Below are 15,450 nucleotides of genomic sequence, written 5' to 3' on the forward strand. Positions count from 1 at the left end.
GATTCCTCGCAAGAAAAGGGAAAAGTTGACAGCTATGCCACCAATATCAGAGGGAAGATGGGCAACAGAAGCCTATTGCATTCATGTCCTGCTTGGGGTGTTTGGCCTGATATAGGTGAGCTTTCCTTATGTCCCTATCTTCTTACCATCTAGCTGCATCTCTCTGGCGACTTTGTTCACATCATCCTGTGACCGCCCATCTGTGATCACTACCAAAACCTTTGGAATCCCCTTTCTGGTCCCTGAGTCAATAGTAAATAAGGCCTGTTGGGCATGTTTTATTGCCTTGCCTGAAAAGAAGAAGAAGAAAGATAAACAGTGCACCAAAGTGTATTTATTTAATTTCTATCTCAACTTTCTCCACAAAAAACATGGCCCTCACGACCCCCTTTGTTGAAATCAGCAATGACCAAATCTGCCTGGCAATCTAACTCACCTGTTTTGGTATTTCCTCCCTTGTATGCTATGTGCTGGATGGCCTCCAAAAGTGTTTCTTTTGTTCGGTAGGCATTCAGTTTAAATTCTGTCCTGGGATCATCACTGAACTGAGCAATGGCCACCTTCATAGAAAAGACATCTCACTCATTTATGGCAGACACAGCAGGGGCAAGTGAGAGCTGGTTGGGATCCACACTCTCTCAGACACACTTACACACCTCAGGTAGTGGTAAATTTTGAAGTTTAGGAGCCTCATCATGAGAGCCACCACAGCGACACCGCCAAGGAGAGTCCCAAAATGAAGGCAGTTGTGTGGATCCATTATTATACAAACATCAAGGATCAGTAATATATAATACCATACATAGTTTCCTGTCAGTAAGCTCCACTTCCCTTAGTGGTGTTTACATCTGACTGCATAAGTTCAGCTTGTAGAACACACTGAGCTTTAATAAAAGATCTTCAGCTAGTTGAAATGCAACCTTTAGCTTTGAATTTGCAAAGAAGCATCACCCTTTCAACTGTTGGCATGAAGCAGGTAGCCCATCAATGAAAAAGAAAGAAGTAACCAGCCTCCACTTGACCATTTCTCTTGTTCCTTCTGTGCTAATCCATCACAAACAAACTTGAAAGCCTCATTATCAGTGCCAAAGCAAGGAGGGCATATCAGTTACCCTGGTACTCTGGCAGATGACATAACCAATCTTGGACACCAGGCTCCATTTTTCTCATGTGTCCACCTTTCTAAAGACCACCATCTAGTCAAAGAAGAATGGATCAGTGGCAAGTGGGAGATAAACTGAATGGGTGTTTACACTGAACCCTCCTCCTTTGAACAGAGTTGGCCAGTGTAGCTTACAGCTGCTCTCTATGATACTTTGCTCATCAACGCGTCTCACCGAATTCTGTGTAGAGAAAGGGGTTTAGTTCTCCCAATAGGAGCTATGTGAACACCTGCCATCTCCCAGTGGTGTTGAAGTCAGCTTGTGTGGCCCACTTTGAAGACCACAGCAAGCCTTCAAATTTCAGCAGACTTGCTCGGAAGTGTGCTATGAAAAAAATAACCTACGTCATAAACTTACAGGTGGGTGTGTTTGGAATTGAGGTGTTAGGGGAATTTCAGTAACACAGTGAGTCTCTGTACAGGAATTAATGACACTCTGGAATATAAATATTTACAGATCTAAAGAAAGATCCCACCGCATGCTTTTCAAAAGTGTTCGCCATAATATCGTATTTTCATTCATCCCATTCCAAGCCTCCTTTGAATTAGATGTTTGCTCACGTTTTGAATCCTGTTAATTCTTTCTCACAGTCACTCATTCACTCACCTGAGTTCCATCAGGGCCAATCTTATCAAGAGCTCCAACAGTGCTGTACAGGAAGCCAATGATTTTGTTGAAATTGTCGTCTCCGATACTCCATGAGCCATCCACCAAAAAGACAAGGTCAGCCTTCGCAGCTTTGCAAACTAAAGACATACAAAGTACTTTGGAATAAAGAAAGACAGCAGGTTTCCCATCCTAAAGTGGTGCCTCTCCTCCTTGACATGTGTAAACCTGCCTATGGAACCCAATAGTTAGGATCTCACTGAGTAACTATGAGCTCTACCCTGGAGGGGGAAAAAACAGCTTTCAAAACAGAAGAATGCTTAAGATAATCATTGCATCATTCACACCTGTAACTCTGCTACAGAAAGAGCCTACCTTCCTTTGCAGGAGGAATTGTAGGTTGTGGAGTGGTGGTTGAAGGAGTTGGTGGTGGTTGGGTTGGGAATGGCACTAGAAACAGAAAAAAAGAACAGTAAGAGGAAGCTTGATTGTGTAAGCAGGTCAATTGTGAAAGCATTATTCGGATATTGGGAGAATGCAGGAAATGTGAAAGTTTTGTTATATGCCCAGCTCATATTGTAGTGAGCCCAGAATTTGGCTTGCTGAGAATCTCAGCTTTCATCTCTTTCAAAAAGGAGTTGCTAGCCCTCATGATTGCAAAGATTTGCCTGAAATCTGGCAGGCCTCCTAGTCCATCTCCACTGGCAAAGTCTAAATGCATATAATTTCACTGACAAAAGAGAACTTGCGGTGCTCCTTCTGGTTTATCTTGCAGGGTTGGTGCAGTCTTTAGCACCACACAGGCATTTGAGTCAAGTTTAAGGTTATGAAGTAAGGTGAGAGCAGTTTGATACTTACCCCCAACATATAGCACACATCCCTAAGGCAGAGGGAAGGAAATGGGAGTTTGGAGGGAGGGATTTAATCAATATTAGATATGCATAACATTAGACCCAAACACACATCTGTCTTCTTTGTCTCAAAGCCAGACCAGGGCTGTACTGAAGCATTTTTCCTCCAGTCCAGAATCCCTGTGATCTGGAATCCCCCTGACATGGTGAAATACCATAGCTCAATATAGTAGAGTAGCCTTTCTCAACCTTGGGTCCCCAGATGTAGTTGGACTACAACCCCCATCACCTGTAGCTTGCAGGACCCATGGTCAAGGATGATGGGAGTTGTAGTCCAACAACACATATGGACCCAAGGTTGAGAAAGGCTGTAGTAGAGCATCTGCTTTGAATGCGCTGTGGTCCAAGGTTCAGTCCCTAGGTAGGAAAACCATGTCCCCCATCTGAAACCATGGATGGCTTCTGCCAGTCACTGTAGACAACACTCAGCCAGATGGATGGATGAATGGACTGTCCTGGTAAAAGGCAGTTTCTGATGTCCGGTATTGGAACTGAAGGCTTGGGGTGTAACAGGGAAAAGATCCTGCTATGCTGATTAGGCAAAAGTCAAAAAGCCAAGTTCCTAGTGCCTATACCAGGCCTAGCCAATCCAGAGGCTACATGTGGTCTACCAATCACAGAGGTCAGTGGTGCATCCTTCTGTGTCTGAAGAAGGCTCTGTCTTTGAGGCCTAGCCATGCAAATTCCCAGGTAGCCTCTTAAGCTAGACTCTATCCTCAGGTCCGGAGGCGCTTGCCTCCAGCCATGGAGTCCCTGATGCAATTGTATCAGATAACGGTGCCAAGTTTAGGAAACCAGGTGTGAAGGAGGTCTTAGTGCCTATGTCTGATGACAGCAAAATGAACCGAATTCCATTTGGTATGTATACTTACAAGTGGTCTCCATTATGCTAACAGCAGGCCCCTCTATTTCTTGAAGCTGTGTATGGATGCTGATTTTGTATTCTGTACCAGGAACGAGTTCAAAGAAGCAATGTCTAGGAGTTCCTCCGCCAAGTAATGCTTCTTCCTGTGTCCCATCTGAAATTAGAAATGGGGTTATTTAAAGATTAGGACTTTGGTCTAAAATAAAGGTAACACAATAAAGTGAAGCACGAAGAAGAAGAAGAAGAAGAAGAAGAAGAAGAAGAAGAAGAAGAAGAAGAAGAAGAAGAGACACTTTGAGCTGGATTCTATTAGCTGGTATTGCTAAACCAAACTATGACTTAGTAAGAATGTGCAAGTGCGCATGCTCCTGGAGAGAACGCAAAGCATGTTCTCCTTCACGGAGAGCACATGTTGCCAAGGGGTCTTACAAGACATCCCACTGTTGCTGGACGGGTAAAGGTAGTTGGCCACCATTGTGATTGGGCTCCTCTTGTCGTTGGGGAGAATTTGATGTTGCCATTTTATGATTGACAGCCAAGAAGTTTTATATTCCCTGCGCGCAGCATTGAGCTTCCTCTTTTCGCTGCATGCATCGGATTACCAGCCCACTCTCCCTATATTTAGGGTTGTTCGCATTGACCTTGCTATGCCTGTCATGGGGTCATCTACTTTTGGGGCAGGGGCCTGGTAGGAATTTTGTCCATTTGGCTGATTGGCTGATGCCATTTGGTTTTTGCCTACTGCGTAGCAAATCGTCACAACTTGTAAGGTTGCGGTTAGGCATTGGTTTTTATGAATTGGTTGGTGGAGGGGCATGGATTGGCTGTGGCTGTCTCTCCAATGCTGCTGCTGCAAGGGTATTCCGTTAAAGGAATCCAGGGGCTCACCATGCTTTTGTCCAAACCCCTGTCAAGGGGCTAGGGCCACGCAAGAGCCCCTGGGAGCATTTGGGGAGAGGTGAGGGCATGGTACGCAGCTCCATCTCTCTCCCCAAAATGTTTTCCCTTTCTGACTTTCACGGGCGTGCGAATGTCAGTCTGTCCCTGGGCGGGGACAGATAGTCACAACCAATGCCTAAGCAACCACTCACATTTTCTGTATTTTAATAAAGTTGTGGCCAAAATTATGCCAAAAACCTTAAACAAAAATTCTGGGTGAATTGTGTTTTATTGGGGTGGTTTGGGGACCTTGACACGCAACTGCTTTTCTCGTTCTCCAGTCCTGCTGCCACCGCACTGCTGTGAGCTAAGCCATGGTTTGACTTAACATTTTATTTGAACCTGGGACTATGGTTTGTTTCATTCCAGACAAACCAAGAGCCATAACCAAGGAGGACTGGGGGAGGAGTACATTCTTCATTATCTTTTCTTTGGGAATCCTCACGTTCTGTGCAAGGCGGGTCACTTTCATGAGAGTTAATCTTGGTTAAGTTTCACTATAATATGGTAAGCGGATATTAATCATGTATCAAGCAACATAGTATCTTAGTAGTTGACAGATGTTATGGCATCACACTGATGCTATGTCCTTATGACTTACCAAGAGGTGATTCGATCACAACCCTGTATGCTGTTGCATGTCTTTGAAGTTGCCACTGAGCACAGATACTTGTCATGCGGACTTGATAAGCACTCGGATTGGTCACTCCCAAGTACACTGAAATGGAGTACAGGGATAAAAAACATTCGTCATTTCTTTAGATGGAAAACCTACTTGTCATTGATTTAAAATTAGGGTTTTCTCAGACTTGTCTGTCTTGTTTGTTATTAATATTGTTCTGTGCGTTTTCCTTTTATGTAGCTTAAACTTGAAGTAAGAACTTCATGCTGAAGAGCAAGCCAACACATTTCCTTTAGGAACAGCGCAAAAGAAAAGTGGTTGAGTTCGATATTCTGTTCAAGGCTAAGGTTACCATTGAAATATGGTCCATGGAGATTAGAAATTGGATAACAAGAAGTTGAGGTCTCTTACATGTTTTGGCTACACCAGCTAAAGCATCGCTGAATCCTGTTGAGTAGGAAGCAAATACTTTAACGCTGTATTCAGTTCCACTGAGCAAATTCAAAATAAGGATGGTGCTGATATCATCTCCCACAAACGTCTCCAGGGCTGGTCCAGGGACTGCAAGAAGCGAGAGGAATATAAATGACTTAGGCAGGGAAGCACAGCTTGAAGACACTGTGAAATTTCATTACTAGCTTCTGATCACATAAAAATCATGCTCATTCTTAAAATATTTTTCTAACCCACTTTATTCCAGTTTACAAAACACACACACACCCTCTGCTAGTTTCTTAAAGGCAATTCTTATTTGTCATGAGTGACTTGAGCATAAATAACCTTGGTCTAGTTGACAGTAGATAAGATGGTATACCTCTGTCTGGACTGCAGTTGGGAATTTGCATGACTGAACACTCCCCCGTTATAAAAAATAAAAATCCCTGCATGCAGAAAGCTAGCATGTTAGGAAGAAGGACTCTAGCCCAACATCTTCCTGAAATACAGTGGTGCCTCGCAAGACGAAATTAATTCGTTCTACGAGTCTTTTCGTCTTGCGAAGCACGGTCCGTCACAACTGCGCCTCTTCAAGCGGCTTTAGGAAAAAAGCGAACAAACTCGCAAGACGTTTTCGTCTTGCGAAGCAAGCCCATAGGGAAATTCGTCTTGCGAAGCGACGCAAAAACCGAAAAACCCTTTCGTCTTGTGCGTTTTTCGTTTTGCGAGGCATTTGTCTTGCGGGGCACCACTGTACTAGTTTTCTATGGCCAGGAATCATTTTTTTGTGGACAGTCAGACTGAAAGTGGGATCTTCTCAGGAAGGAATTAGTGTAACACAGGTTTCCCACCTTATCTTGTGAGAACTATACCTAGGCGAGTTGCATTCACACACCTGATTTAACATATTTACCACATATTTAAATAAACTACATAAGCAACCATTTTAGACACTCACTGTTAACAGGTTTATATACAATCCTGTATCCCATTGTGGGAGATGGAGGGGCATCCCAGCTAATCCGCAATCGGTTGTACCATTCGTCAGAGACCCTGAGATTTTGAGGAGCAAACAGGGGCACTGCAAAATGAAAACATATTACAAATGAAATGGTTCTCAGTGCATCCTGGAGAAACAGCGTTTGCTTGAAAAAGGGACAGTTGCTTATATTACGACTTTTGCCGGAAGAGAAACCTTTGTACTCACATGTTTTCCCTGGAGCGGACAGACTGACACCTTCCCCGTCAGAATAGATGGGGGTAACCATAACTTTATATTCAGTGTCTGAGAGCAAAGGCTGAAGAAGCAAACTGTTTTGCCTTGCAGGGACCATTACCTAGTCAGGGAAAACAAAACAAAAAAGATCTATGATTAACCTCTGTGTTTTGCATCTGTTTCAGAGCTTCTTGAGCCACAGGACCACTTTAGGTGATTAAACCTCCTCAGCACCAGGGGACTAGGCTCTAGAAAAAGAAAAGCCACGTACATCTATGTATACTCTCCAACGTGAAAATGCTGATACTGTGTGGGTTTGTCATACGTCCATCCCTTAGAAACTGATGCAAAATAATAATATTTTATATTTTATATTTTATATTTTATATTTTATGTTTTATGTTTTATATTTTATATTTTATATTTTATATTTTATATTTTATATTTTATATTTTATATTTTATATTTTATATTTTATATTTTATATTTTATTTATTTAACTTCTATACCACCCTATATCTGAAGGTCTCACATAAAATATCGAATACACAAAATCAAAACAAAAATAACAACCCAATAACACCCCCCCCCAAAAAAAAAGAGCCGGCATTTTTCAAAGGGTATAGGATGTAGATGAAGTCAGGCAGAGGCCTGTTTAAAAAGGAATGCTTTTGCCTGGCGTCTAAAGGTGTTTAATGAAGGCGCCAGGTGAACTTCCTTGGGGAGAGCATTCCACAGACAGGGAGCTACTACAGAAAAGGCCCGTTTTTGTGTTTCCACCCTCCAGACCTCTTGAGAAGGAGGCACACAAAGGAGCGTCTCAGAAGATGTTCTCAGGGTCCGGGTAGGTTCATCTCAGGGTCCAGGTAGGTTTACTCACTAGCTTGAGTGAGTAGGGATAATATCAAAACACTATATCCTCTCTTACGTTCCTTAACATTTCTATACTTTCTATGATTCTAGGCCTCCTAGAAAGGAAGCTATGGGGCTAAATGGGCAGGCAACTTCTAAGCGATTTATGTGATATATTAACAGTGGTGTGGCTACCTTATCTGTATTTCCTGAAAGGACAGATGCTATTTGTCCTTTAATTAGACAGCAGCAACATCATCTCTGTGTTTGTATGTGTGTGCGTTGGTGTGTGATCTCCATAACCAGGACGTGCAGGACACGGCTGACTTCTTATGGTAAGCCCAACATTGTCAACAGTGCTGTCTCTCTGCTTTTGTGTTATCCCACACTCCCCATGGCAGCCATTTTGTGACTGGCACCCCCATAACTCCCTCAAAACTTGAAATGCGCCCAATAGTCCATAAAGTTTGCCAGTTGTTGGCTCCGTGAATATGCTGGAAGGGCAGAATCAAAGGGAAAGATAGAAGAGTTGAAAATAGGGCTCTGTGGAGATGGAGAGAATGTCCACAAATTTAAAAAGTTGAATGGGGGAAGGGGAGACTAGAAGACGAGAGACAAGGTAAAGGGGACTTGGAATATTGCTCCAAACAACCTTTATGTTGTTGTCAAAGCAGGCAGTTTCAGTTGGGGTGGTTCAAAACCAGAGTTTTCAAACTGTCCCAGGAGTAAACAAGGGTTGCTTGGAAACTTATCAAGCGTACATAGATGGAAGAATAATTAATGACATATAAGCATCCCTGAGATACAGCTTGCTCACCATTTACACGTACAGTGGTACCTCAAGTTACAAACGCTTCAGGTTACAAAGGCTTCAGCTTACAAACTCCCTTAACCTGGAAGAGTTACCTCGAGTTGAGAACTTTGCCCCGGGATGAGAATGGAAATCATGTGATGGCCGCGCAGCGGCAACAAGAGGCCCCATTAGCGAAAGCACGCCTCTAGTTAAGAACAGTTTCAGGTTAAGAATGGACCTCCGAAATGAATTAAGTTTGTAACTAGAGGCACCACTGTAATGGGCAGACAAAGGGGAGTGCTTCAATGCATTTTGGGGGCCTATTCTCATGCAGGGGTGACAGTGAGGCAGAACAGGCACTGCCAGCATCCTGTGTCAACAGAGTGTGCACTTGTCTAGAGCATGGCCCAGAATCCTTTGCAACATGCAAGAGATTCCATGGCAGATGCTCACTGGGTTTATTGGCCTTCAAGACAATATGGAATTGTTTGCTGAAGATAGGACTCGGGGAGTTAAGAAAACCAACCGGCTGCTTTAAAAGGTTGCAAGAGCGCTAAGCGATATCATGTGCGACCGTCAAAGGGAAGAAAACAAAGCTCCAGCTTTCGTGACTTTATGGAACTGATTTTCGGTTCACGTCATTCATGAAAAGGCTTGGCAACATGCAGCGTAACCACAGCAAAAGCCACAGAGGCTTGGCGCAACTGGCCACATCGCACATCTGGAGAGCAGCAGCAGCACATTCTAGAACCAAACGCATTGGTCTGAAGCCGCACGTGACAGGAACAAATAGAAATTTCAGCTTTACAAAAATGGCAACTGTTGTCATCCATGAACAACGCATTTCTACTGTTTAAAAAAGCTGGACAGAAGATTCTCTACTGCAGGTGGGGCAACCTTTGGACCTCCAGATCTTGTTGAACTCTGATCTCCCATCAGCCCATCAAGAACAGCCAATGGTCAGGCATGGTGGGAATTGTAATCCAAGAACAACTGGTAGGCTACCGGTTCCTCAACCCCACTCCACAGCCAGCTCAGAGCGATGCTAAATCAAGTCCAGGACTGTACCACTTCAGACTGCAGCTGGGGTCTCGCATGATTAAAGGCTGGTAATTATACAATACCATTGTTTACACGCTTTTTTGGAAGTTTGCACACTTTTTTTTACAGCCCGGGGAGAAGCACACATTGCTTTGACAGACTGCTTTTTATTATTATTGTTAAAAAACACTTTCTACCAAAGCCTCATAAAACCCAGAAGAAACTGAAACAAAAAGGGAGAGATCATCAATTAACACCCCTGCCTTTTGACGTTTTTATTAACAAGAGCTTCCTACAAAATAGAGATCTGATTAAGGCAGCAGACTGCAAGAAGAAATATGAAGCGCTATTCCATGCAGCGAATAATCCTTTACAGTGGTACGTCAGGTTAAGTACTTAATTCGTTCCGGAGGTCCGTTCTTAACCTGAAACTGTTCTTAACCTGAAGCACCACTTTAGCTAATGGGGCCTCCCACTGCCGCTCTGCTGCCAAGCACGATTTCTGTTCTCATCCTGAAGCAAAGTTCTTAACCCGAGGTACTATTTCTGGGTTAGGGGAGTCTGTAACCTGAAGCGTATGTAACCTGAAGCGTCTGTAACCCGAGGTACCAGTGTAGATCTGCAAATGTCTGACAAGAACCTCATCAGAGCACAACAGGCTAGCAAACAAAGCAGAGAGATCAAATTGCATGGTGGGTCAAGGTGGGAGAGGAAAAACTCACATTTCACGGTTGGAATTGTGGAATTGTAGAGTTGGAATGGACCATGAAGGTCATTTAGTCCAACCCCCTGCAATATAGGAATCTTTTGCCCGACGTGGGGCTCCAACCAATGACCCTGAGATTAAGAATCTAATTACCAACTGAGCTGTACTCACACAACAGAATAATAATAATAATAATAATAATAATAATAATAATAATAATAATTTATTATTTATACCCCACCCATCTGGCTGGGTTTCTCCAGCCACTCTGGGTGGCTTCCAACAGAATATTAAAATACAATAACCTATTAAACATTGAAAGCTTCCCTAAATAGGGCTGCCATCAGATGTCTTCTAAAAGTCAGATAGTTGTTTATTTCATTGACATCTGATGGGAGGGCATTCCACAGGGCGGGTGCCACTCCCGAGAAGGCCCTCTGCCTGGTTCCCTGTAACTTGGCTTCTCGCAGCGAGGGAACCGCCAGAAGGCCCTCAGAGCTGGACCTCAGAATAAACAATTTGCTCTGTTTTTACAAAAGGAGAAGCATTTTTAGTTGTTCCCAGGGGGATAAAAAGATATAATCAGCCTGACAGGTAGGTAATGTAAGAAATTCCAGAGGTCTCTGTTGCGATCCTCTAGGCCTGGAACTCACTCCCTATCCTGTACTTGTTCTCTTCACTCAAATCCCTTCTTAAAAACCCACCTTTCCATGAGAACTTTGGCTTCACCCATTAAACAATATCCCAATTGCAACAGAGACCCCCTTCTGCAATCTGCATTTAAAGCAGAATCATGCCACTTGGAACAGTCATTGCAACCTCCGAAAGAATCCTGGGAACTGGAATTTCTTAAGGGTGGTGAGAGTTGTTAGGAGACCTTGGGAAGAGGGATCTGTTGCTAAACCACTCTGAGAACTGTAGGTCTGTGGAGGGGAGTAGAGAGTAGCTCTCAGCACCTTTAACAAACCACAGTTCCCAAGTTTCTTTGGGGGAAGCCATGACCATTTATAGTGGCATTTGAGGAGGGACACGGGTGGCGCTGTAGTCCAAACCACTGAGCCTAGGGCTTGCCGATCGGAAGGTCGGCGGTTGGAATCCCCGCTCCCGTTGCTGGGTCCCTGCTCCTGCCAACCTAGCAGTTCAAAAGCACTTCAAAGCACAAGTAGATAAATAGGTACCGCTCCAGCGGCAAACTAAATGGCGTTTCCATGTGCTGCTCTGGTTTCGCCAGAAGGGGCTTAGTCATGCTGGCCACATGACCTGGGATAACTGTCTGTGGACAAACGTCAGCTCTTTTGGCCAGTAAAGCAAGATGAACGCCACAACCCCAGAGTCGTTTGCGACTGAACTTAATTGTCATGGATCCTTTACCTTTACCTTTAATACTGCTTTGAGTGCATAGTGCATGTGAGGCCCAAATTTAACTTTACTTGCTCTCATTCGTCCCTTGCTATCATGCCAATTTTTTGCTGCTTCGTCCCTTGCTATCCTGCCAATTTTTTGCTGCTGAAACTGCAAAATAATACATGCACTGATGACATTGTAAGCATGCAAGTATCTATAAACTCACAAGCCACACAAGCATAATTATGTGTGAGGTATATCTCAGGGTGTCTGCTAGCATTTAGCCATTGTAGGATAAGTCATTTGTCTCCTTGTTATGAAAACTAAGACTCCAAGCTGAGCCATACAGAAAAGTCATACCAACCGTTCTTACCGCTTCCTCACCCCGATCCCCGTCAGCGGTGAGGTATGTCACCCTGAACTGACGAACATTGTAGTCCGAAATGTCCCATTTGACTCTCAGGCTTGAGGTAGTTTCGTCGTCTATGACGAGATTTCTTATTCCTGTTCGAAAGACTGAAATGATATCAAAAATGTGTTTGTTTTCGAAATCTTTTTTAAAAACTGAATTTTATTAATATCACAGAGAGTTTGGGGGCCACAGAATACCATAGTTGTCTAGCTCACGGAGATACAACAGTAAAATAAAATAATTAAGAAACATTATAAAACCATCGCAGTGCAAACATTTCCATATAACAGGTAGGGTACAGATTCAGGTTTTAAGATCACAGGTTCTAAAAATCTAAGTGGATAATGAGGTAACCCCTGGGACCAAAAAAATCCATAAAATCCTCTCTGAGGAGACTTTTCCATAACTGGGGTGCCACCACCAATAAGACTTTCTCCCTAAGATCGGCCACACTTCACTTGCAGGGCCTCTGAAGAGAATTTTAAGTTAGAGGCGGGGATGCGTGAGGAAAATTCACATTCTGAAAATCTGTTTGAGACATATTGGCATGCTTTCCTTTCCTTTTCGCTTCCTTTTTACTTTTGCCAAAAAACAAACAGGCCCAATAAAATTGCGGACAAAAATCGGCTGTACAAATATTTACGATATTTTTCATCTTCTAAATAAAAAAAGTAATTTGTACCTGCTGTTGTAGGCCGGAAAGTTGTGGTACTAGTCGTGGTTATGGTGGTCATTTCAGTAGTTGTTACTTCAACTGGAAAAAAAACAGCATGATATGGAACCATTCACGCGAAACATCATTTTAGCAATCACATCTTCAAGCCAGTCACATACATTCATCTACTGGCTGTGGAAATATGGGAACATTTTAGTGAATTCAACAGTCTCGCAGGCACTTATACATTAATACTGCAATTTTAAATGTGTAAACCCTTTTTCTTTTCTTTTTTTTTTAAGAGAAGCAGCTTCAGGAGAGGGAAATTTGAAAAAGAGAAGCACTGAGGAGGAGGAGGAGTGTTTAAGCTTTGCCCTGTCTGCAGTTTCTCTACTCCAAATTCTACCACCCACAACACTTTTTCTCCTGTAGCAAATACACATTATTAATCCAGCAGAAGTTGGGTAGATTTGGGGAAAGTTGCAAAATGGAAGAAATTAAGCAACACACACAACCACAGCTTCTCCACTCCAAACTTCCCGCTTTTTAAACCTGTGACAGGGCTTCCTTCCACACATCCCAGATATTTTGGAAGAGAGGATGGGTGAAATTATTAATAGATTGATAATGCCATTATTTAACATGAGACAATGCTTGATACATGTCCTGGCATAGCAGAGGTCAATTTTGAATGCCCAAACTTATCTTGGAATGCATAGGAACATAGGAAGCTGTCTTTATACTCAGTCAGACCATTGATCCCTATTGCTCAGTACTGTCTAAACTGACTGGCAGCCCTTCTCCAGGTTTTCAGGCAGGAGCTCCTCCCAACCTTGCCTGGAGATGTTGGGGATTGAACCCAGGACCTTCTGAGTGTAAGTCAGATGCTCTACCACTGAGCTACGGAACTTCCTGTCAGGGAACTGCCATCGGAGCTAGAGGTGGAGGCAAGGCTCCAAAGCGATGCTGGAGAAGGGCCCAGCAGGGAGAGAGGCAGCTCATCGGCTCGGGAAGGAAATTAGCGTAACACCAGGGATAAAGGAGGGCAGATGGGGGAATCGGCGAGGGGGCTCCAGGACTCCTTGCCGGAGACCAGCGGGGAGAGCACGGGTACTCCGCTGCCCACACCCACCCTGCGCAGAAGACTTCCGCGCAGGGAGAGTAGGCGGAGACTTGGCGTCAAAGAACTTCTTTGCTGGAAGAGGTTCAAGAAACGCCCACTGACGGATTCTGCTAGCGACTGAAACAGCCACGAAGTGAAGGGCTGTCCAGACAGAAAAGGTTTAACCAGGCAACCTAGCCAGGAGTGGCGGCAACTTACGCACGAGCAACCCCTATAACCATTACACTTCCCTAAGTGGAGAAAGAGCGAATTGCCCTTGAGAAGGCGCCAAGTGACTGCAAAGAGTCATCTGCACCCACCCACCACTCTGTGTATCAGGGAATTGTGGAATTGTGTTTTTGCAGCTCACAGGGCAGTGTTCCCAGATAGACATCTCCCTTTCTAGAAATTAAGCCCCTGGGGAGTGAGGGGGAAAGGAGGGGAAGAGAAGGTTGCAATGTTTTTTTCCTGTCGTACGTGTGGTCCCAAGGACAGCAATGACGTCGCTTTCGCTTTCGTCGTCAAAGATGGCCACCAAGGACACCTCATACTCTGTACTTGGCAGGAGGCCTTCGATCTCATACGTGTCCACCTCTCCGCTGAGGACGATCTGAAGGAGACAGAACAGCAGATAGAAAGACATACAATGGTATCTCGGGTTAAGAACTTAATTCGTTCTGGAGGTCCGTACTTAAGCTGAAACTGTTCTTAACCTGAGGTGCCACTTTAGCTAATGGGGCCTCCCACTGCTGCCGTGCAATTTCTATTCTCATCCTGAAGTAACGTTCTTTACCAGAGGTACTATTTCTGGGTTAGTGGAGTCTGTAACCTGAAGTGTCTGTAACCTGAAGCGTCTGTAACCCGAGTTACTACTGTATCATCTGTCTCGGCTACTCAGTGGGATTTGTTACTCATGCATAAAACTCTGGTACCTGCAATAACATGCTGCGGTGGGGATTGCTCATTTGTCATGCCATGTTTTTAATGTTCTGTTGAAAGCTGCCCAGGGTGGCTGGGGAAACCCAGTAAGATGGGCAGGGTATAAAAAAATAAATTAACATTAAATATTAATATTAAAGGGTTTATTTTTGGACTTCTGCAAATCTTGTGTTTCCCCCGAGTCTGCTCATAGTTCTCTCTTGTGCATGGATGTTGTTGTTTTGGCCAAAAGAGAAAGGAACAGTACAGTCGTACCTTGGAAGTTGAACGGAATCTGTTCCGGAAGTCCGTTCAACTTCCAGAACGTTCAAAAACCAAAACATGGCTTCCGATTGGCTGCAGGAAGCTCCTGCAGCCAATCGGAAGCCACAGAAGCCCCACCAGACATTCGGCTTCCAAAAGAATGTTCAAAAACCAGAACAGTCACTTCCGGGTTTCAATTGTCCGGGAGCCAAAACATTCGACAACTAGGGTGTTCGGAAACCAAGGTATGACTGTACTTGGAGCATGAGCTTGCTGTTAATAATATAGGATACCATACGAGAGGTAAGAACAGTCACCTCTTCAGCTTCTTCCCCACCCAGTGGAATCCATGCCAGTCGAAGAAGGGCAACGTCTGAGGATGGCAGCTTCCAGCTGACTGTAAAGCTATCGGTGGATACTTCTTGTATTTCCAGATACTGAGGAGATGGAACTTTTTCTGCAAGATAGTATCACATCGGAAAGAAAACTTGTTATAAGGATTACTGAGATGATTGAAGAGAAGCACTATGAAAGCTCTCCATGGCACCCTATAAACACGATAGAATTAATTGGGCTGCATTTGTTCCATTTCCAAAAACTAGAGCA

The 15,450-nt window shown here is 43.9% G+C and overlaps 1 protein-coding gene across 5 annotated transcripts in view; it reads right to left on the reverse strand.

The window, feature by feature from the left end:
• COL14A1 (collagen type XIV alpha 1 chain) overlaps positions 1-15,450 on the reverse strand; it is a 134,757-nt gene that overhangs the window by 51,655 nt on the left and 67,652 nt on the right. For 3 of the 5 annotated variants that reach the window (XM_083748866.1, XM_083748864.1, XM_083748868.1), the window contains 13 exons: positions 15,162-15,301; positions 14,140-14,272; positions 12,588-12,659; positions 11,858-12,009; positions 6,749-6,878; positions 6,500-6,622; positions 5,518-5,667; positions 5,086-5,202; positions 3,553-3,699; positions 2,145-2,219; positions 1,770-1,909; positions 437-560; positions 147-290 (listed from right to left, as the gene is read on the reverse strand). In XM_083748866.1, the coding sequence (XP_083604992.1) occupies positions 147-290; positions 437-560; positions 1,770-1,909; positions 2,145-2,219; positions 3,553-3,699; positions 5,086-5,202; positions 5,518-5,667; positions 6,500-6,622; positions 6,749-6,878; positions 11,858-12,009; positions 12,588-12,659; positions 14,140-14,272; positions 15,162-15,301 (1,647 nt within the window). The remainder of the gene's footprint in view (positions 1-146; positions 291-436; positions 561-1,769; positions 1,910-2,144; positions 2,220-3,552; positions 3,700-5,085; positions 5,203-5,517; positions 5,668-6,499; positions 6,623-6,748; positions 6,879-11,857; positions 12,010-12,587; positions 12,660-14,139; positions 14,273-15,161; positions 15,302-15,450) is intronic. The other 2 variants (XM_083748867.1, XM_083748865.1) reach the window with 1 other exon arrangement.

This window comes from Podarcis gaigeae (genome assembly GCF_964106915.1).
Source record: "Podarcis gaigeae genome assembly, chromosome: 7".
In the NCBI taxonomy this organism is placed as follows: Eukaryota; Metazoa; Chordata; class Lepidosauria; order Squamata; family Lacertidae; genus Podarcis; species Podarcis gaigeae.